The sequence below is a fragment of the Gopherus evgoodei genome, chromosome 9 (assembly GCF_007399415.2).
Source record: "Gopherus evgoodei ecotype Sinaloan lineage chromosome 9, rGopEvg1_v1.p, whole genome shotgun sequence".
In the NCBI taxonomy this organism is placed as follows: domain Eukaryota; kingdom Metazoa; phylum Chordata; order Testudines; family Testudinidae; genus Gopherus; species Gopherus evgoodei.
Window position 1 is genome coordinate 37,259,422 of NC_044330.1, and position 23,192 is coordinate 37,282,613.

Here is a 23,192-nt window from a genome sequence, read left to right on the forward strand (position 1 = left end):
TCTATTCAAAGGTTATTCAGTGCTGTATTTAACTTAAATGTAAATCAGTGCAATTACTATTGATTTACACTGGTGTAAAAGGGGATAGAATTTGGCCCTTTGTGTCTCAGTATTGGATATTACATGCTACATACTTATTATTAGTGTATTTATAAAATGACAATTTCATTTTCTGATTGTTTTTTTATTTTATTTTTTTGAAGATTGTGTGACATCATCTTTTATCCCAATCAAGCCATTTTATAATACAGAGGAGCATCAACCTACGGTGGAAGTGGAAGAATTTATACAAGAATCAACAAAATATTCCCGACCTTATAGAGTGTATAAGAACCAAATATACGTCTATCCAAAACATCTCAAGTACGATAGCCAAAAATGCTTCAGCAAGGTATTGTAAGCAACAATTTAGGGGTCTGATTTCGCCACCCTTAAATCAGATTGAGTTGTCCCTCAATCCATGAGTGGTCTCACTTAAATCAGTAGAACTACTCATCATAGCTAAAGGGAGGCAGAATAGGATCCTAAATTACTGAACTAACTTAATTCTTTATGGAACCTTTAAGCACAGTAAGAATTTCCTGGAAGTGATTTTACAGATTAAAGGAACTTTTCATGCTGTGAAGACATTTCAAAGAGGATGTACAACAATAATTGCTTTTTGGGCATTATTCTAGGGAAATATTATATTTTAATGTAAATATGTATACAGATGATCCTCTCTTAAATGAACCTTGAGAGCTATATGCATATTCATACTGATTGAATATGAATTAAACTCAAGACAGGGCTAAATACTGATCCCTTTATGCTCTACCTTTGCACAATGCATTTGCAGCCTAGTCTGGTGCCTGCAAGTTCTTCTCCTTTTTACACATTTATTTCCAGTAAGTTTTGGGGGGAGCTGCAAGTATTTAAGATATGACTTATCATCCATAGTGTTCTCCAGATTTTAAGTAGAACCTGTTATATTTCACACATCTTAGTTTGTATGTATTTTGATGTGCTAACAATGTCTATTTACACTTTTAATGCATCACTATTGCAGGCACGGAACATAACAGTGTGTATTGAAGTTAAAAGTTCAGATGAAGGAGGAGCCAAGCCAATGAAGGTGAGCAAAGACAAAGTACAATGTGTTAAAAGAGGTTTCATATGAAACCCAGCAATTGAAAGTATTCTAATCAGGACCATTTAAAGTGTGACTATTGTAATGTATTCTTTTAAGTTTCCATAACAATTCTTTTTAATACCAGTTATTAACTCTATCAGCTGGAAGTGTCAACCCTGCTAATTCAAGGATTAGGCAAAAAAAAAAAACTTGCAAAAGATGGCTACTTTCAAGAAAAGGGCACTGCCATCCTATACAGTATGTTTTGAATTAAAATGTGTCACTGTGCCTATACTATACCTGGAAACAGTCTTAGGAAAACAATACAGTGTTTTCAATATAGGCAGCATAGGACACAGATTTTGTTTGTATGTATATATGTACATATGTATCGTCTTAGCACTTGGGAGCACCAGTCATGAAAATTAGGGTGTAGATATCTAATTGTGGATTCAGGTGCCTAGGTCTAAATCTGAAAATCCAGGCCTTATTTATCATCATGATGAGCTACTTAAAATTAAAAGGTGGGATTTTCAAAAGCGCCTAAGTGACAAAGGAGCATAACTGCCACTGAAAATCCTCCCCTAGACATAGTAGATTAGATACAATAGAACTAGGGTGACCAGACAGCAAGTGTGAAAAATCGGGACAGGGGTGGGGGGTAATAGGATCCTATATAAGACAAAGCCTCAAATATCAGGACTGTCCCTATAAAATGGGGACATCTGGTAACCCTAAATAGAACAGCCCAATTTGTTGTTTACATATTTGTCACATGTTCTTCCTTTCATTTTAAGCAAAGTACTGGTAGATATGGTCTGTTGAGCCTGAACCTGCAGTCCTGATGCAAACAGAACTTCTTCTGATTTATATGGTGGTTTTGCCTCTGCAAAGGCTGCAGGGCTAGTTCTACTATCCTTATGTTTGTGTGTAACCCACTGGTAGGTGTGTGTTACAAGTCCCCATCTGTGATGGAAATGACTTGGTTCCGCCCCCAGCTACAAAGCTACAGAGCTGTAGCAACTCTGACTTTTCACTCTGGAGGTCCCCTGTTCAGCCTTCAGCATATAGCCAAGCTGGTGGTCGTCACATCTGCATGGCTCACTTAATGAACAGCAACACGTAGATTGTGCATGTTGAGGTATGATGCATTAAAATGGCATTAAAAAACTAAGATTATCTATGTTAGATTTCCAAACTAATTTTGTGGTATACAGAGTTGTTCAATGAATACGGTGCAAAAGTGGGAGAACCTGCACCTCAGTTTTCCCATACATAAAATAAGCTAATCAAGAATCATAGAGACTAGAATTAGAAAGGACCTATTAAATACCCTGATTCTGCCAATGCAGGGAGTTATTGTTGTGCCTAGAGACCCCAGTAAAGCTTTGGAGTTGAATTGTGTTGGATGAGTCCATATAAAGGAAAGACATTTTTGTAAACCCCTTTTGAGCTATGGCTATATTAGTATTATCAGCATTTCTTGACAACTGAACTGAAGTATTATATTTTAACAGTGTATTTATGGGAAGCCTGGCGGACCATTATTTACCACAGCAGCCTACACAGCAGTGCTACATCATTCACAGAATCCTGATTTCTATGATGAGGTCAGTCCATTCTTCACTGACTAGACAATATGCATTTAATTAAAGGCATAGAAATGAAAAAAAAAATCACCTGCCTGCTATAAATGTCATATATCCAGGTGAGTGAGCATTTCATTAGATAGAAAGATTTTTACTCACTGAAATAAGTGCACAGCATGAAATAAAATCTCACCATTTCTCTGAACACATCATAATGATCAGTCTTTCTGTAAAGTCTTTTGTGTACAGACTTAGTAATGATCAGTCTTGGTCTCTAATGTGTTTGCCTGTATCAAAGGCCATGATCTAACTTTAGCTCTGTTTAACATTTTCATTACAATATTATTTAGAGGTGAAATTCATGCATGATGCCCAGACCCAGCTCAAGGCCATCCATACCATTTAAACAATGCAGTGGAGTATTTTTGTGGATCCAGTGGCCTGAACACACCACATGGCTTCATCACACATGAAGTGGCTGTGGCTCCCCACAAGCATAGCAACAGTTTTGCAGGATGTAATGCAGTCCATACCCTCAATTGGTGGGGGATAGTAGTAGCTGCCTCAACTCCTTTGCCTGCAAATGGACACTTCACCAACGTAAAGCCTGATTCCTCATGCTTTATGCAGGCGAATTGAATTTCACCCTAACCAATCCAGAGTGCTCCATAGCCTTGAGTTGGTTGTTAGTGTGCTGTCAAAAACACTAAGGATTGTTGCTCTTCTAGACTTTGCACTTATGGTTTCAATGTATACTAATATTGGTAATACTGCAGACAGCAGAGTCAGTAATCATTCAGCATTTTCCAAACAATTGGCTTAGTCCTGTGCTCTTAATTGGCAAAAGTTTCCATTAATTTCAGTGAAATTTAGCCTGAGTAAAGAGCACAGGTCAGGCCCAATGGATGGAATTCCTCCAAATACAGAGTATCCATTGAAGTTCCACATTAAGAGCTTAAGGGGGCCTGATTTTCAGAGATTCTGAGCACCTATTGACTTCAACTGGAGTTGAGGGTACTCAGCACTTCTGAAAATCTGGCCCCAATTGGTTCAGAGGGCCTTGTGCAAGCCCTCCATATTACAGTGAGTTTTTTTCCAACATGAATGAAGTATTGAGTTCAGACTTCACCACCTAACAGAAATTGATTTGGGTAGGCCAACTGCACAGTATTGACCCTGACAATAACACATTTAGTACAGTATCTAAAAGACTCTAGTGCAGCATCTGAAGAAATTGTTTAAGCTGCATTAAATGCTCATTTCACTGCTATGTTTATAATATATGCTCTTCCCCCCCCTTAACCTGATATAACATCATAAATAGTCCCGACCCAATTCCTAACTCTTACCTTAACTGCAGGATTAGTTTAGGTACAGCATTACTTCATAACTACTGTGCATAAGGGCTCTTGTCCATTAGTCAGCACCGTAACACTTTTCAGTGTATTTTTCCCATGTCTTTCAATAGATAAATAACAGCCCACCTTGACTTTGTACAGATTAGAGAATAATGGATTAGTTTTTCTTATTGTGGCCTATGGGATGTATGACTCATCTGAGATCATAAATAAAAGTTTTTATTTTCACATCAACTTGTTCACCTTCACTCTTTATTATAAAATGAATTATGATGACATATCATTAGTATTTTTAACTTAAAGGGTATTCAGGCTGACTCACTCTCCTGTTAAAGGAAGAATGATAGAGAAAGAAAGAATGGTGACTCCTGGTTAGGGTCAGTGTTGAGTCTGATGCTGTAGGGATGATTGGTTCTAAGCAGCCTGTTTGAACAGGGTTCTTCAGTTTTCAATTCTGTGCCATTTCATTAGAAACACAACTATTCGCTCAAAGGAAAGAGAAGAAAAACCAGTTTAAATGGTGCCTCTCAATGATTTCTTTAAAAGAACAGCTGTTACACCACTAAAAAGAGCAACACACAAAGAATCAATTTGCCAGTCAAAAGGCCAGCTTTAATTAGAGATATATAGAAAGAGAGATTTATCCTTTAGAGCCCATCTCTTACTCCTGGTTGATTCCCTTTAAACTAAAGAGAGGTGTAACCTTTTACATTTCAGGTGAAAATTGAGCTTCCCACTCAACTCCATAAGAAACACCACATTCTGTTTTCATTTTATCATGTCACCTGTGACATAAATGCAAAAGCTAATGCCAAAAAGAAAGAGGCTCTGGAAACACCAGGTACCTGCAGTAGAATTACTTTCAAATAATTCCTTTGCTAATGCTTGTCTGCATTATATTTATAGTGATATATGTTCATCTCAGGATTTCAGAATTTCTGTTTATGGCTATTATTTACTATTATCCTGTGAACCAAAGATCTTATACTCATAAATGTCATATTGATTTGCTCTTGTGTGCAGTTGGATATGCTTGGCTTCCTTTACTGAAAGATGCCCAGTTAGCTTCTCAAGAACATAACATTCCAGTGACAACCAGTTTGCCTCCCAGTTACTTAAGCCTTCAAGATCCTGCAAGTGGAAAGGTATTAAGTAATATTTATATATAATTCAAAAGGAATAGAGAGATTGAAGTATGCGTGATTAAAACGATAGGGCCAGCTTCTCATTTATGCCTTGCTGGCAATGTAAAGGAGCCATTGTGTAAACGATAAACTGGACCATACTGCTTAGTGTGTTTATATGTATAGCATTCAATTTTTAAGTTAATATGTGTACCAACAGATCGGGGGCAAATTATGCCTCTTCCAGTGGTGTGCTGGGAAAAGGAGGTATCCCACCTGACTGGAAGTGCATGTATAAATCATAAATTCTTCCCAACTGCTGAAGGGAGAATGGTGAAGTGATATTTTTTTTTATACAGTTTTAGCTGGGGTCCCTATAAAGTCTGACTAGCACAAGTCCCATGATCCTTGGCATAGTGCCCAGGATTCCCCACTGACCCTTGTGCTGTGCCCAGTTAAGAATCCTCAACAGGAGAGTTACGGGCAGTTTCCTCTCCCTTTGTACTAACTGAGCAATACAGAGAGAGTTGAGTAGGCCTCTGGATCTAGTCTGTTGCTTTGTGGTATTGACAGGATAGTGGGGGACCTCCCATTGTGACTGAGACTTGAATATTTAAAATAGTACAGTATCCTCTGCAGCAAAAAGTGATGCAGAACTGAACAGTGTTGACATGTTTGTACTCTTATGGTGTTTGCAAGTGTGGAAATAAGAAGAAAATATTTTTTACTGCAGAGTGGAAGTGACATTAAGTGGGTAGACAGTGGGAAGCTGCTTTTCAAAGTGTCTTCATTTGTTGTATCGACTGTAAATACTCAGGTAAGTTTGCATTTTCTCTCAGATATCTTTACCTCCTAATCAGAAGTGTGCTAGAAAAAACCTGACAAATGATCTTAATATATCTTAAATCTTGTATGAATCTGTTCATCTAACATTAAAGATAATCTGAATGTAGGACGGCTAAGGAGAGAGGAGTGATAATTACCCCTTTTAAGGAAAAAAGAGGCATTATTTTGGATGATACAGGAGGGTGTAACTAGAAATTTAAAAACATCCTGATGTTGAGATCTGTTAGATTAGGGGAAAAACCCATTGTTCAGGACACTTAAAACAAGACTGGACAAAGCACTAGGAAATACACTCTCTGCTGGTAAATGAATGGACTATGTGGTCTAATCCTTGTTGGGCTTTTCCATATCTGATTCCTTTTATTCTGTGATGCTTTGTGCTGTATAGTGTAAAGTTCCTGGATTCTTACCACCATAACCAATTCATTGAGATGGTTAGCAAATATTTGAATTGCAGTCCATGCTAAAATAGATACTAACTTTAGCATATGTTTACCATTTTAGGATCCATATCTGAATACCTTTTTCCAGCAGTGCCAAAAAAGAGAAATGGATCTCTCCCAGCCTCTTACCTCAAGCTTTGTCATGTCCTGTAAGGTAAAATAATTTAAAAGTGTTACAAGCTGATGTAGGTAAATAAATTTTAAGGGCCAAATTCTAGTTCTCTGAATTTGCCTCCCAAGTGAGCCCATGGCCTGCTTATGTTTCTAAATTGCCATAGGTTGGATTGTGTCCCAAGACACAGATCACCATAAAGGAGGGCATGTTGCTGTGCTGCTCCAGGATCAATGCAGAGAAGGAGTTGGAGCTTGGAGAGCCATAGTTATCTTGCTGCTCCCCTCTTGCTCCAGAGAGTAATTGTTTTTTCCATGCCCACTTCTTCCCCTCCCCTTCCTGCATGAGAGCTGGGGGTAAGAAATAGGCATGCAGTGCCACATACCCCTGCATGCCTGGACCAAAGATACAAGTAACCCTCATACGGGGGATCTTACTCCTGTTTGCATTCTTGTATGAATGCTCACTCCTACAACGAATTCTTAATCCATTTGGCAGTGGGCAAATCACATGGGCTCACCCTAAAATATGTCATTTGGAGTGGAGCAGGAAGGAGCTAGAATACTGAAGGGCAAGTTACGGAGGATATTAACTTCCTTGATGATCGTCTAAATCTAATAGCAGTTTCTACATTTAGAGATTAAAGTGAAGAGTATTTTTCTCCCATTGCTCCATTTTCACAATTAAGCTGATTTTATTAAGCTGCTTAGTAAAAGATAATTTTTCTGTAACTTTCCAATAGTTGTGGCATTTCTCTGGACAACTATTTAAAGATGTCTTTTTTTTTTTTTTAATGTGTATGGATGTTTCTGAAAGTGAGATTTGTTTTTGTTGTTGTTTTTTATATGTAGTAACAATTAGTCCTGATTGAATTTAAAAATTGTGACTATTTTCATGAATAAAAGCATTAGGTTCAGTTTTCTCTATTATATAAATTGTGTATATTCAGATAGCTACTAGGTATTGGGGGAAATGTTTGTGAATACCCAAAAGGTGCACAAATTTTAGCATGAGTGATTACACAGCCAGAAAAGTATGTTAGAAGTGAACTGTTCATTATTTGCTGCTTTTTGTCTGCCTCTTTAATATATTTTAATCATCCAATCAGGAAACAGAAATAAAATCACGAGAGCTGAGTGACCAATCGCACAACCTAAATAGATAACAAATATTCAGAGTGAACAATTCATGAACAAACAATAAGCAGAAAAATATTTGCCCAAACTTTCAGCTTTTATTTACGAATCACAAATGCATTTGCAGAACATCAGAGAGCTAAATCCATAACAATATTATTTTTAATGAATAACTCAATTAGCTCTATCAGTTAAGATAATGGAGTGCCATTGTCCAGTCAGTCTAGAGTGTAACGCTGTTTTTAATAAGTGTGATTTTTGACTTGATCACAAATATTTTATCCAAAATGAAACACAGCATATGAGGTCTCAACCCAGTATAATTTTTTCTCAAAAATTTAGGGGAAAAAATCTTTAAAAATAAGAACTTCAGTCCTTCACAATTGGTATCTATTTTCTACTTTTTCATTGAAAAAAAAAAGGCAGACAGTAGTTTCTACTTTATAATCACAGAATAATCAGAAGATATAAAAACCCAAGAATAAAAATTCAGGGAACAAATTCATACTTCAGAAAATATCGTGACATGGAGCATGATTCTCCACTGTCTTACCCTGATTTAATTCCACTTACTTCTCTGCAATTACCAGATGGTGAAACCAGTATAATGGAATGGAAATTCAGGCCCTGGTGGATTGTGGTTTATGTCCGTAATCTATCATTATTCTGCCTTGTGTCTGATACAGAATTTACTGAAAATTGAGAAGATCCATGTAATTATGAATTTTCTTCCTGTGATCCTGAATCAACTCTTTTGGATTCTGGTACAAAACGACGTGGATGAGGTTACCACTGCTGTGACGAGGTATCCAAAAAATGGTTTTATATATTAAAATTAGGGCCAAATTCAATCCAGAGTGTGACTGTTGACATGAGTCTAGTTGTGAACCAGGGCTGAACTTGGTGTTTAGGTTTTAATAGAAGATGAGCTCATTATTCTAAAATGTCTGACTCCTAGATCTAACACAGAGCTTTGCAAGTAAGTCAAGCAACTTAATGTAGGATATGACACCACATAATTTAATGTTCCTATGCAGACATTGCTTTCACTGCTGTTTCAAATCAGTTGGCAGCCAACAGGTAAAGAGGGGGTTTGCTATAAAATGTATAATTCTCTGAGGTGCTGAGCCCTTCTGGAATGGTGCTTAGTGTCCTCAATTCCCTCTGACTTCCTTGTGGGTTGAGGCTGCTGAGCATCTCAAAGAAAGAGGTCAGTGCCTTGTAGGATTAAGTTTATAAATAGATGAGTCAGGTCCAGTGGCAGAGTTAGAGTTAGTGAGGCCCTGTGCTCAGCTTCATTTGGGGGGGCCCTCCTCGGGACCCAGCCAAGAAAAAGAACATTATTATCTCTCCCCCAGCCCCCATTTTTCATTCTTTTTTTCTTCATCCTCCTCCTATAGGTAATAGGAAATAAATGAAAATAAAGTGCGGTACCTTGATTGTTTTTGTAGACTAACTTATTTTTCCACAGACCACTTCAAAATGTTTGTGCCATTAGATAACTATTGTAAAGCGCTTTTGATGTGTGTGTGAGGGGGGGGGTGCAGGAGTCAGGGTGGACAGGGAGATGGGGATGTGCTGAGTGCAGAAGACAGGGGGTTGGGGGTGTGGAGGGGGAGAGGGTGTGGGGAGGTTGCAGGAGTCAGGGAGGGCAGGGGGCTGTGGGGTTGTGAGGTGGGTGCAGGAATCAGGGCTAGGGGTGGATGGTCTGGGAGGGAGTTATGGTGCACGAGCAGGCTGGGGATTCAGGTACAGGGTCTGGCCAGGAGTTTGGATGCAGGAGGGGGTTCAGGGTTGGGGCAGGAGGTTGGGGTGTGGAGCGCTTACCTGGGGCAGCTCCAATTTGGTGCAAAGAATGCAGGTAGGAATGGGAGGAGGGTGCAGGAGCTCCCATTTTGTGCGAGGGGTGGGGGTGGAGATGTAGGGGGTACGGGAGTCAGGGCATGGGGTGTAGGGGGCTGGGTAGGTGTTGGTGCAGGAGTCAGGGAGGACAGGGGGCTGGGGATATGTGAGGGGGGTGCAGAAGTCAGGGCAGGGGGCTAGGGGTGTGGGCTGGGGTCATGGGGGTGTTACCAACCCCCTGCCCTCAGTGGCTCACGGCAGGGGCGGGAGGGCGGTATGTGTAGGGGGAGTGTGGGGGCCCCACCTTTGCTCTGCCCTGCTCCGATTCCGCTCCCTTCCCCAAGGTCCCACCTCGCCTCTTCCCCACCTCCTCCCCTGAGCAAGCTGCAGCCCTGCTCCTCTCCCTCCCTCCTGGAGCCACCTAAGCACTGGCAAATAGCTGTTTGGTGGCGGGGGAAGTGCTGGGAGGGAGGGGGAGGGACGGGAAAGCAACACACTCGGGGGAGGAGATGGGGAGGGGGAGCTTGGCTGCTGGTGGGGTTGGAGACTGCAGCAGGAGCCCCAGGAGCTGGCAGGACCAAACTGCCCTGTGTTTTACTGTAAATCTGCCTTTGGTCAGGTCACTCCGTTTTGGACAGTTTGCAATGAAAACATTTATGCTGTAACAATGAACAACAGGGAAGGCATTATCCAAGTAATTAACAGTCAGCTGGAGAGACTTACCAAGGGTCTGTGACCTCCAGGAATGTCCAACTAAAATATTTGTTTAAAATAAAATATTTATTTCTATTATTTACCATGAAATCGATGGGGGGTCGGAAAGAATAATTTCCAATGGATGGGCTGAAAAAGAAAAGTTGTACTGCATAGAGTCCTCTTTGTTGGCTTTTCCCCAGCCATTAAAGGCCTGAGTAGTAACCAGAAGACAAACACAGCTCAATCCTCAACAGTCCCATTGGGTTTATTAGTGTTGTTAATGTATTTTATGTGTTTACTGAAGCTGGTTTGCTGTGTTTAACTGTTGAACGGTGATTCATTGTAAGACTTCAGACTCCTGATGCGTGATTCCTCAAGTTGACTTTAATGGCAACTTAGGGGGCTCAACACTTCAAAGGTTTTCAGGCTGAGTACTTCCATGAATAGAAAAGTATGTCTGGAATGAATTTAGCAGTGTCATTCCCCTGGCTGGCAGAGACTGAGCTCATCCTAGTCTCCAAGAGAAGGATGTCAGACCTTTTCCTATGACCCCTAGCTGCCCAATTAATTAACACTAATGCCAATTGGCTTTGTCCCAAGCCACAGTTAGTGTTAGTTGGTGTGGCTGGAAAACACAATAGTGAAACAGTGGGGTTAGAAACTGGATGGGCAGCCTTTTTTTATGCTCCAATACTTGGCTATCCACCCACCTGGTAGAATATGGCTTCTCAATGTTTACCTCCTTGTCTGTGTACAGACTTTGTAACAACATTGCTGATGTCAACAGCAACATGCACAGCTGTGCACTGCCAAAACGCTGGACGTGCCTTTCATTGTTTTGCATGGTGTCAAGTATCAGAGGGGAAGCCGTGTTAGTCTGGATCTGTAAAAGCAGCAAATTAAGGATAAACGGACACAAATCAGATATTAGGAATGGCAATATACAAACCTGTAGGAGAACACTTCAACCTCCCTGGCCACACTATAGCAGACCTTAAGGTGGCCATCCTGCAGCAAAAAAAACTTCAGGACCAGACTTCAAAGAGAAACTGCTGAGCTTCAGTTCATCTGCAAATTTGACACCATCAGCTCAGGATTAAACAAAGACTGTGAATGGCTTGCCGATTACAAAACCAGTTTCTCCTTCCTTGGTTTTCACACCTCAACTGCTAGAACAAGGCCTCATCCTCCCTGATTGAACTACCTCATTATCTCTTGCTTGCCTGCATATATATACGTGCCCCTGGAAATTTCCACTACATGCATCTGATGAAATGGGTATTCACCCACGAAAGCTCATGCTCCAAAACATCTGTTAGTCTATAAGGTGCCACAGGATTCTTTGCTGCTTTTTCATTGTTTTGCCACTGGACATGTGTGCACATTGTATTTTGTTTTGAATAGCTTGAAGTAGCTTGCGTTGAACAAATTAAAAGCTTGAAAAGCAGAACAAGAAGTCAAAATTGTTCATGATTGTGAAAAAATACTTTCCTTATATTTTGTCTTGGTTACTGACTTGCCTTGGTCCCCAGTCATGCAGTCATTACTCCGTCTTTACTCTGCCAAAATTTCCATTGATATCTGAATAGTAGAGGAGTAAGGACTGAATGACTGGAACCTTGGTGAATTATGTGGTCATTTATTTATTTTTCAAAAGGCCCTAATCACAATAATAAGAAATGAGAAATAGTTTGCAAAACAAAATTTAATAAAATAGAAGCTTTTGTGGCTTATATTGCAGGAGAGCACAGAAAGCATCTAAAAAAATGAACTCAGCAATTATTATACTGATACATGGGTTGGTTTATCAGAATAAGAATCCATTGTCGTGATACTGATTAACATATATACCAAGTACTTTTGAGTTTGGAGTATGGTCCACTAGGTCTTCACATTCGAGAACTGCTGCACTAACGGATTTTTTTTTTCATTCTTGCCACATGAAAACGGGCCATTTATTTTTACATTTTACTGAATAAATAAAGCGAATCCTGCCTTAACTGCTAACTCAAAGAAACAGGGTAGCTAACAGGGATTGTCTTCTAATAAAGATGGAGCAGAATTATGTTCAGTACCTTTGTGAATTCTGTGGGGTGATGTCTTAAAAACAGGGAACTCTCAAAAAATATGGTTTCTGGTGCAAGTTTAATTGCGTACAGAGAAGGTACCTTGTTGGAACCTCTGGCAAAATGACTCACCTGCCTTTGCAGGATTTTTGCACTGTAGTCCTGCCAACCAGGTCCCTGGTCACCTTTGGTCTGACTCTTTTTGCGATAAAACAGGATTTTCACCCATTAGTCCCAGGGCCTCACACTGGGCCTGGTCCAGGCCCCGTAGTCCTTCTGGCCTCTTGTGTTTGGGGCCTTCCGGCTAATCTTCAGTGAGGCTGTAGAGCAGCAGTTCTCAAACTGTGGGTCGGGACCTCAAAGTGGATCGCAAAAATGAGGTCGACAGAGCCAGCATTAGACTTGCTGGAACTCAGGGCTGAAGCTGAAGCCCGAGCTCCACCCCCACCCAGGACAGCAGAGCTTGGGCTGCGGCCTCCTTTCCCACAACCCGGGTGGCAGGGCTCGTGTTTTGACCGCCTCTTAGGGTTGCCAAGCCTCCCGGTTTTGCTGGGAGTCTCCCGGAATTGGGCTCTATCTCCCAGAGGCTGCTGAAGCCAAATCGGGAGATTTTAGGCCGTTAAATGTCCAGCGGCACAGCAGAGCTAAGACAGGCTCCCTGCCTGCCCTGGCCCCGTGCTGTTCCTGGAAGTGGCCAGCACATCCCTGCAGCCTCTGGAGTGGAGCCAGGGGTTTCCATGCGCTGCCTGCACCGCTGATTCCGCAGCTCCCACTGTCTGGAAAATGTGGCTAATGGGGGCTGAGAGGCATTGCTTGCAGGCATGGGCAGTGTGTGGAGCCCCCTGCTCTCCCTGCCCCCCAGGGGCTGCAGACATGTGCCAGCCACTTCCAGGAACGGCACGTGGAGGGAGAAGTGCATGGAGCCCCTTGGCCCCGCTCAGCTCAGGTGGCTCCCAGTTGGCAGCAGAATGGGGCTGAGGCAGGCTCCATCGCTGCAGCTCCCATTGGCCACAGTTCCCAGCCAATAGGAGCTGCGGAGTCAGCGCTCAGGGCACAGGCAGTGTGCAGAGATCCCTCTCTCTGCACACTGCAAGGACATGTCGACCACTTCTGGGAGCTACATAGAGCCAGGGCAGACAGGGAGCCTGCCTTAGCCTCGCCTCACCATTGACCGGGACAACCCAAAGTAAGTGCTATGCAGCTGGAGCCCGCATCTCTCATCCCCTCCTGCACCCCAACCTCCTGCCCCAGCTGTGAGCCCCATTCTGCACCCAATTCCCTCCCAGAGCCCACACCTGCTCCTGCACCCCAAAGTCCTCCCCCAGCCCTGAGCCCCCTTCAGCACCCATACTCCCTCCAAGACATTGCACCGTGCACCCCTCCATGCCACCCAACCTCCTGCCCCAGCTTCATCTAGGAGCCCCTTCCCACACTCTGAACCCCCCAGCGCAGAGCCCCCCAGCCTGGTGAAAGTGAGTGAGGGTGGGGAAGAGTGAGCGATGGAGGGAGGGAGAATGGAGTGAGTGGGGTGAGGCCTTGGAGAAGAGGCAGGGCAGGGGTGGGACCTCAGGGAAGGGGCAGGGCCGGGGGCAAGGGTATTTGGGTTTGTGTGATTAAACAGTTGGCAACCCCACCTCCTCTCCCCACAGCCAGGTCAGCGGGGCTCAGGCTCCAGTCCTCCCCATGGGATCATGCAGTAACTTTTAAAAAACAAAAAACAAAAAAAAAAAAAAAGAGTACGGTGGCACCTTAAAGACTAGCAGATTTATTTGGACATAAGTTTTTGTGGATAAAAAGCCTCACTTCTTCAGCTGCAACAGTTGGGGAAGGGATAGCTCAGTGGTTTTGAGTATTGGCCTCCTAAACCCAGGGTTGTGAGTTCAGTCCTTGAGGAGGCCATTTAGGGAGCTGGGGCAAAAATCTGTCTGGGGATTGGTCCTGCTTTGAGCAGGGGGTTGGACTAGATGACGTCCTGAGGTCCCTTCCAACCCTGGTATTCTATGATAAGGTGCCACCAGACTCCTTGTTGTTTTTGTGGATACAGGCTAACACGGCTACCGCCTGATACTTGTAGTAAATTTATCAGATGGGGGTCATGATCCAATGAAGTTTGAGAACCCCTACTGTAGAGGAATCTGGTCCCTCCGTCTATGCTGGGTTCTGGCCCAGGGACCCTTTTAGCAAGTGATTAAGGTCTGTCTGGGCAGACCTCTTGCTTCTTCCAGAGACTACTCTGTACATTATTCCCCCTTCTCTTCAGGAGGCTCATATTGTTGGGAGGGGTGGAGAGGGGCCTCTTTCCCAGGGTCAAGGGAGCTAGTCCTAGTTCTCAAGGCAACAAAGGAAAGGAAACTAATTTAACAGTAGCATCTTCTCTGCCCTACCTATCCTACGGCTCTGTGCTTGCAAGCAACTAAAGGTAGCTTGGCTCTCTGCTTTCTCCTTTCTGGGAGCTGAGGGTGAGGTCTGTCCACCGCCCCAGGCTGGGCCCATCTGCACTGAGCTCTCAGTTTTTAAGGCTCCTCCTCCAAATTTGGCATGGGGCTGGGATTCCTGAACCAAAGCTGCTCTTTAACCCCTTCTTGCCTGGGGTGAGGTTTGTACAACCCACCCCTGAACCCTTCCTTTCTAATAGTCCCTTTGCCGGAATTCTAAAGGTTAGAATAGAAATTCTGACACAACAGCCTTAAATAGACTTTGATTCTCAACTTCATTAACACGCTCTCTAATTGTCTTCATTGTAACTTCTTCATAATATTCCCAGATCCATATAAGTGTTGAAATGTTTTCCGGTAACATGTAGTTTCATCTCTCAATAACATAATAACATCAACATCACAACTATTAAAATTATTGTAACTGGGTGTGTTTTGTTAGAATAACAGTAACTTTTTAGAGTAAGGCTCTGATCCACCATTGTGACCCACTCCTGTGCCCACATGTAGTGCCCTTGAAGATTGTCCACATGTATTTTGCATGGATCAGACACATAATGGGTAATTTTAAATCTGATGTATAATGAGAGTGATATAAGGTAAAGCATGTAAGGATATTTTTCTGCCTTATGCTGCAAGATAGCTCAATATCTTTCTTTTCCAGGGTTCTTACTGACATTGTTGCCAAGTGCCATGAAGAGCAATTAGAATACTGTGTCCGTTCTTATGTAAAGGTATGAAATATCCAATTGACCTTTGACCATCTCCTGTGTGTTGCACATTATTTCCATTTTCTCTTTGTGATATTTTCTTGTAGTTTTTCCAGCATTTGGTTCGTTGCCTTTTGACCCTTTAGATGGTGCAGTGATAGGGCACTAGCCTAGGCCTTGGGAGAACCACATTTCATTCCCTGCTCTGCCACAGACTGCGTATTTAACCTTGGGCAAGTCACTTAGCTTCTCTGAGCCTTAGTTTTCCCCATCTGTAAAAATGGGGATAATAGCACTGCCCTTCCTCACAGTGGTATTTGGAGGATGGATACACTAGAGACTGTGAGGTGCTCAGATACTATGGTAGGGGGCTATATAAGTACGTAAGTTTGATAGATTTATGTATAGTTCAAGGAGGTATTTTGCAGCATTCACTTTAAGTGGTTTTTTGCTTCATATTGATCTACCATGTGTACTGTATGAATACAAGGTGTTTCTCCAATAGCATTTAACAAATTACAAATGGACAAGTGAAGCTTAATGATAATTTTTATTAAAGAGGTGTTCCTTTTCTTTGTGCTTGCAGATTGCTGTATGTTTCTTCTGTTATATATTCTTAGCCTTCTGTTGTTTTCTCAGGATATCTTTTGTTCCTCCAAGTAACTGTATATTTGTACCTGGTTCTGGGATGTGAAATATTTTACTTTCTGGCGTGGTTCCTTGAATATTTTTGTAACTTGGCACTGCTTGCTCAGTTTTTTCCAGCTAATTCTCATTTGGGGGAAGGTGGCATATGTCTAGGCCATTAGCCCAATATTTTGATCTCAGTGAACTTGCGATGACATTGAGAAGTCAAACCCCCAATGTCTTTAAAAAACGATATTTTTGTTTCCAATATCCATCGAGTACCCCTTAAGTTAGCACAAATAATGCTACAGACCAACAAACACCTAAGAAGTAACTAGTTTATCAGAAGTAACAATCTAAGATGAAGAGCTTAGTATAGAACTGTATGTTGTAAGTAGAAAGATAGGGGAACCATCCTAAGGAACAAGGAAAAGGCAAAAGCACTTCCTTGAATTTTGGGAAATGTGTACCCAGACATTACTTAGATTAATCAAGAACTTGGCAATGTAGTTAAATCACCTGCAGAGATATCAATCACTCTGTAATGATTTAATACACATTGTTTTTGTACCTACTTAATTTATTCATTCATTTAATCATTCATCTCAGAATGAACAAAGGAGAATCTATAGTATTTAAAACTTGTCAGAAGAGAAAAATAAAAGTTATTGTTGCTTTGCCTCTACTCCTCCATGCATAGAGGTTTTCTTCTTGTCCACTTATGTTCAGTGGTGGTCAAACAGATACAGAACATGTCAGATATAAAATAAGAGAAAGGCACACCCTTCCAGTAATTATGGAAATAAGTTTGAATGACATACATAGAGACTTATAAATTAGTGAATGACATTCTGATTTATCCTGAAACAAGGGAGGCTTTCACTAAGTCTAATAATAACTGTAATCTACCAAATGAAATTTATGCAACAAAAAAGACAAAAAAAACTGCCCTTCAGGGCCAATGAAACCAAAATAAAAACTGAAACTCTCAGATCTTCGTGAACAGAATAATGAAAATATGAGACAAGTTCTACTAGGAAAGAAACCAAAGACTCTTTCAGGTCCAGTGAAGCTAAATGCTGCTGAATTAACTTCCACAACATGCAAAATGCCTTCATACTTTGTCTTTATATACTTTATGTCCTTACAAGGGATATTTTTCAACATTCCATAACGCCACATTCTGATCTCAGTTACACTGGTATAAATCCAAAGTTTCTCTGAGTCTAATGGAAATATTTGGATTTGTAGTGGTGTAATATGGTCCTATGTAACTTTCAGTTTAGTACATTTGAATTGTCTAAAATCGCAGTGGACTGAAATATTGTATTGATCACAGTTCTGACCATGTGATAGTGAAAAGCCAAAGAAGGGTGCATACACTTTATATTTCAGCAGTGCTTAAGATGAGCTTGTGAGCTGGTGCATATGCAAATAGCTGCTGCTGTATTGCACACTGCCATGAACACAGCTGCAGTATGTAAATGACAACTCTTTGCTTTTCATTGCATGCTTCAGCTCAGTGACTGAGTCATAAACATGTTGTGGTTCCTCATTATTCTAACCTAGTGCTTGGGGGAGAGGGTTCAAGTCCCTATTGTGCCACAACCTTCCTGTATGACCCTGGGCAAGTCACATAGGGCCAGATTTTCAAAGGTATTTAGGAGCCTAAAGATGCAGATCCCAGTGGGATTTTCAAAAGCGCCTAATCATTTATTTCAATGGGTGTTAGGCATGTAAAATTCCATTAGGCACTGATATGCAACTTTAGGCACCTAAATATCTTTGAAAATCTGACCCTTAGCCCTTTCTTGCCTTTTCATCTGTTTAAAAAGAAAAAAGAGGGGAATAGTACTTCCCTACTTCACAGAGGTGTTGTGAGGTTAAATGCATTAAAGATTCTGAGGTGTTCAAATACCAGTTTCTAGACTGATCGTTATATAAATAAACCAGGATGCATCAAGACCCACTGGGAAAACTCATGCCACTTAAGTAGAGCAGATCAGGAAATTTTCAGCTAGTCAGAGAAAGTCAAAATAGCCAATAGCCTGGTGGTTAGGGCATTCACCTAGGATGTGGAAGATGTAGGAACTTCAATTAGAGTCTATAGGCATGTCTTCACTCACAACGTTAAAGCACTGCCGCAGCAGCACTTTAATGTGGCTGTATAGTTGCGGCACCAGCGCTGGGATAGATCTCTCCCAGCTCTGTTAACACACACTTACCCCCTGCTCCCCGAGGGGAGTAGCTACCAGCGCTGGTGCACTGTCTACACTGGCACTTTATGGTGCTGAAACTTGCAGCACTCAGGAGAGTGTTTTTTCATACCCCTGAGCAAGAAAGTTGCAGCGTTGTAAAGTGGCAGTGTAGACAAGGCCTCACACATGCTAGATAAGTGCCTTAACCAACAAGCTATTGGCTGTTTTAGGGCAGAGTGTGCTCACGCACTCTCTTTCTCGTAGAAAAAGTTCAAAATGTCTCAGTTTTTATCCCAGTGGGGAACGGGAAATTTGTTTGAAATCTCAAAAATTTTGCAGGATAGGAAAACCACTCCCCACTCAACTCTATAATTAGGTGTTGAGCTGTCCATTGCAGCAAGAAGACTTAATATTTAATAGGAATGCAACTTTAAAGTATCATTTGTTTTAGCTGTTTGTACTTAGTGTTGCCGAAAAAGATGTTTTGTAATAATAAACTAAATTAAGCTGCTATTATTTCTGAGACGCCAATGGATTCTTTCACTATAAAGTATTAGTTAAAACAATAGGTGAGGGAAACAAATTAGTAGCAAATATCTGACTTATGTCCATGAGCTATCTAGTGGCAGAGGAAATCTGTTCCTTGGGCTACAATCTGGAAGGGGATGCTATTCCCCTTCTTTCCATTCTAGAGGGTGCTCTGCCCCCTTCACGATGAAGAATTGCTACCAAGTAAGCTGTTGCAATTGGAAGATAGGAACAAAGGAAATGTGATCCTGATTAGGTGGGTTGAAAACCCTCCTTTCTTCCCCTGCAGGTTTATTGTTCTTCCTTTTCTGGTGAGATGGCTTGGAAAGGAATTCAAAATAGCAGATTCTGATGCCTGACGCCCTAATGAAAAAAATAATCTATATCATGCTAGTGATTTTTAAGCAGAAATTCCCTTTAATTCAAATCAAGTTGAAAGTTATGGGGAGTACTACTTAAAAGTCAGATTCAGTTGGAGGAATTTTTGTACCATTGCTGTTCAGCTTTATGTCAATTAATTTTTTTTCAGTCATGATATTTTGGCAGGCAAAGATCAGCACCAGAGCTGTTCTTAGAAGATGCATTCCTTATGCACCACTATCTGTTTCTGGGATTTCTAGCAGTTTTTACAGTACTGTTATTGATCTCTCTTCAGTATGTGTTCAAGACCAAGTCATTCGAAGAAAGGACTGTCCATGAGGAGCTCGCTAAGAACATGACTGGTCTTTTGAAATCAAATGATCAAGCAACAGTGAAACACGTTTTAAAGGTGAATAATACAGTTTTAAAAATTAGTATGTTTTCAATATTAGTACAATTTCTGCTTCAGCTTCCTTCTCTCTTTCGCTTTCCCCTATGCGCTTTGCACATCTCAAAGCCCATAATAATCCAACAGCTTTATCAGGCTTTCTTGCTGTAATTTTGTGAATTCTCAGCCTAAGCCATTGCACAGTATGTGGTATTTTACATTGTATAATTCCTCCTGCTGGATTTCCTTTCTGTTATTGCTCAACCACTGTGAGAAATACAATTCTTACACAATACGGTGAGTCAGATCATTAAGAATGATATTTTTTTTAACTTCACAAATGGTGCCAGGAATCTCAACTTAGATACATATTTATAAATAGGATATATATTCAAATAATAGGATTTTAATGCAGTTACTATTGATTTTTAATTAGCTAAATGTAAAAGATAATTGTTCTGATAAGCATGAAGAGCTGCCAGTATGTTTTGTTTTAAATAACCAATAAGAGAGAGAGCACTCTGGCCACACACATTTGGCATATCCTCCACACCTAGGCTGGGAGGGAACTCATGTAAGAGCTAGCTATGCTGGCTTTTCCCCAGCTGAGGCCTTCCCCACACCAAGGGGATTCTCAGTTGTCCTGATCCAGACAGTTCCTAACTCTTGTATACCACCATACTGGCGGATATGAACTGGAGAATGGGGAGACAGTCTGACCCATAGTGTACTTTACATGCAAGAAATTAAATAGCTGTTAAATAACGTCAAAGTCATTATTGTTATATGGGTACACTCTACACTTCTAAATAAGTCAATTTATTTTTACTAAAAAGTTCTAGAGACTGAAGTCCTCTGTTCATTTGTAGTACCATCATATCATGGGACAAGCTTCCCATCACTGGCCCACCAGTCTGTGCAAACAACTAGGACATATTCTCTGTGCCCTTTCAGTCATTGACCTGTCTGCTGAGACTTCTAAGAAGGGTTTCAGTTATGCTACTATAATTATTATGTTTCATGTGTTTCTGCCATATCTACCTGCAAACAAAGCATGAATTAAGACAGAGGTGTAAATATGAATGGAAATGATCATTTATTCGCTCCTTACTTCTTATTAAAGGCACAGTCACAATTGCCAAATGCCAGATCCAGCAAGCTGTTGTGTGGCTTCAACTCAAGTGACTTAAATACTGTCATAGTGAAATGTAAAGCTTTCTAATTTTTCGATTCTATCAATATGCACTGCTGAGAACTCCAGAGCATTCCTCTAAAGAGGAATTCTTAGATGTAAAAAATATCACAGAATAATCTATGCTGTCATCATAGCCAAGATATCAGAGAGACCAGGCTTCTATTGGTCTAATAAAAGATATTATTACCTCACCCATCTTGTCTGACAAAATAATCTGTTTTTCAACACTAATATTATCTTGTAACTTTCTCCATAATATTTTTACAGCATTCCTGGTTCTTCTTTGCAATTATCTTAAAATCAGTGGCACAGCATTTGGTTGATACAAACAGGACACAGGTAAGAGTATATATTATTCTGTAATAAACTAAATTTTAAGATTAATTTCTACCCAAATACATCTAACCATGTAAAGTAAATGTATTCTAACTTTGTTTACTCTGAAGTAATAATCTGAGTTTTTCTTAGATTCCTCGAACTCAGAGACTTCCAGAATCATTCCAGGCTGAATTAGACACACTGATAATGAACTTGTCCGACCATGTTGTTTGGAAATACAAAGATGCTCCTGAAGAAACAAAAAATGCAAACCACAGCATTGCCAGATTTCTTAAGGTGAGATGTTCAGTCATTACTGCGCATGCATTTCTTCAGTCATAGTTAATGCAGAGTAAAGGAGATTAAACCTCCAGTCTGAGGGAGTAAGAGCTATCCAAGCGAATGATGGCTGAAGATGCAGAATCAGCACTGATTTATAGTACGATTGTTTCTATACTCTTAGGCCTGGGGAAATCTACTAGAAAAGCCTCACTTGTACATATTTGTCCTGATAAAAGATGTGGCAAGGCTCCTCTTTCATCATGTCAGCCTCCACATTTCTCCTCAGGGAGTAAATAAATCCTACCCTGGATTTTTTTTATTCTTAACTGTGGGTTTATTTAGAGTATTTACAGAGTGGGCTTCAGGGTAGGCCCGAGTCATTCTTTAAGCAAAAACCCCCAGAACACATACATTTTTTCCCCCACTAGAGCACTTACTGAGCAAAGCATAAAATTGTCAGCAGTGCCTATGTCCCATTTTCAAAAATGATTTAGATCATGTCTCATTGAAAGTCAGTCATGGATTTAAGTGGGAGTTCTGTGCCTAGTTGCTTTTGAAAATCCCACTTGACCCTTGTCTGCATCTTTAGGCACGTAAATACCTTTAAAAATCTGTCTCCTCATGAGAGTCTAATGGTGTGTCTACACTGGACACTTCAAAGCGCTGCCGCTAGAATGCTCCCGCGGCAGCACTTTGACATGCGAGTGTGGTCGCACGTGAGTGCTGAGAGAGAGGTCTCCCAGTGCTCCTTGTAATCCACCTCCACAAGGAGATTAGCTCTGAGCACTGGGAGTGCATCTTCCAGTACTCGGAGCCTGTCTACACTAGTGCTTCAAAGCGCTCAAACTTGCTGTGCTAAGGGGGGTGATTTTCACCCCCCTAAGCCAGCAAGTTAGAGCGCTATAAAATGTAAGTGTAGACAAGCCCTAAATAAATTAGGTACCCAGTTCCCATTGACTTTTAGTGGAGGTTAGATGCCTAACTCAGTTAAGCAGTTTTAAAAATTTTACCCATAGTCTTCTCTAATGTATGTAGTGGATAGGTAAAGCAATCTGAAATAGTTTATCTGCCTCTGTGCTAATTGTTCTCTGATTGCCCAAGGATGGGTTTTGCAGCATTCTTTCATTTGCTTGATAGACCAATTCATTCTGCTTGTAACTCCCTTATGGGATGGGAGTAGCAATAAGATTCCTTTTTTTTCTGTATCCCACAATCATTTGGACATTCTCCAGTAGCTGCAGTGATCTCATGATTAGCTATGGGGTGGGAAAGAATTAGCATTTAGGACACAGTGTGGCTAATTACATAACTGGACAGCTGGGGACAGGAACAATAAAAACCTTGTGACATAGCGACACAGGGGTAGGCAACCTATGACACGTGTGCCAAAGGTGGTACGTGAGCTGATTTTCAGTGGCACTCGCACTGCCCGGGTCCTGGCCACCGGTCCAGGGAGCTCTGCATTTTAATTTAATTTTAAACGAAGCTTCTTAAATATTTTTAAAACCTTATTTACTTTACATACAATGATAGTTTAGTTATATATTATAGACTTATAGAAAGAAACCATCTGAAAACATTGAAATGTATTACTGGAACATGAAACCTTAAATCAAAGTGAATAAATGAAGACTCGATGCACCACTTCTGAAAGGTTGCCGATCCCTGTAGTGACATATAGAGTGTCCCGTACAACATACACTGAGACTAAGGGGTAAATCTCTCTGAGGCAGATTGAAACAGAGCTCTTGGAAAAAATATACAGGAAATAAATTATTCCTGTGAAGTTATCAAGAAAACCAGCAATACGGAGGATATAATCTCTCTC

At 41.0% G+C, this 23,192-nt stretch overlaps 1 protein-coding gene across 12 annotated transcripts in view; it reads left to right on the plus strand.

Moving 5' to 3' along the window:
- DOCK10 (dedicator of cytokinesis 10) overlaps positions 1 to 23,192 on the plus strand; it is a 237,318-nt gene that overhangs the window by 159,730 nt on the left and 54,396 nt on the right. For all 12 annotated transcript variants that reach the window (XM_030575220.1, XM_030575211.1, XM_030575212.1 and 9 more), the window contains 12 exons: positions 204 to 391; positions 1,049 to 1,114; positions 2,629 to 2,721; positions 4,776 to 4,899; positions 5,082 to 5,203; positions 5,916 to 5,999; positions 6,533 to 6,625; positions 8,406 to 8,524; positions 15,423 to 15,492; positions 19,477 to 19,590; positions 21,032 to 21,103; positions 21,233 to 21,379. In XM_030575220.1, the coding sequence (XP_030431080.1) occupies positions 204 to 391; positions 1,049 to 1,114; positions 2,629 to 2,721; positions 4,776 to 4,899; positions 5,082 to 5,203; positions 5,916 to 5,999; positions 6,533 to 6,625; positions 8,406 to 8,524; positions 15,423 to 15,492; positions 19,477 to 19,590; positions 21,032 to 21,103; positions 21,233 to 21,379 (1,292 nt within the window). The remainder of the gene's footprint in view (positions 1 to 203; positions 392 to 1,048; positions 1,115 to 2,628; positions 2,722 to 4,775; positions 4,900 to 5,081; positions 5,204 to 5,915; positions 6,000 to 6,532; positions 6,626 to 8,405; positions 8,525 to 15,422; positions 15,493 to 19,476; positions 19,591 to 21,031; positions 21,104 to 21,232; positions 21,380 to 23,192) is intronic.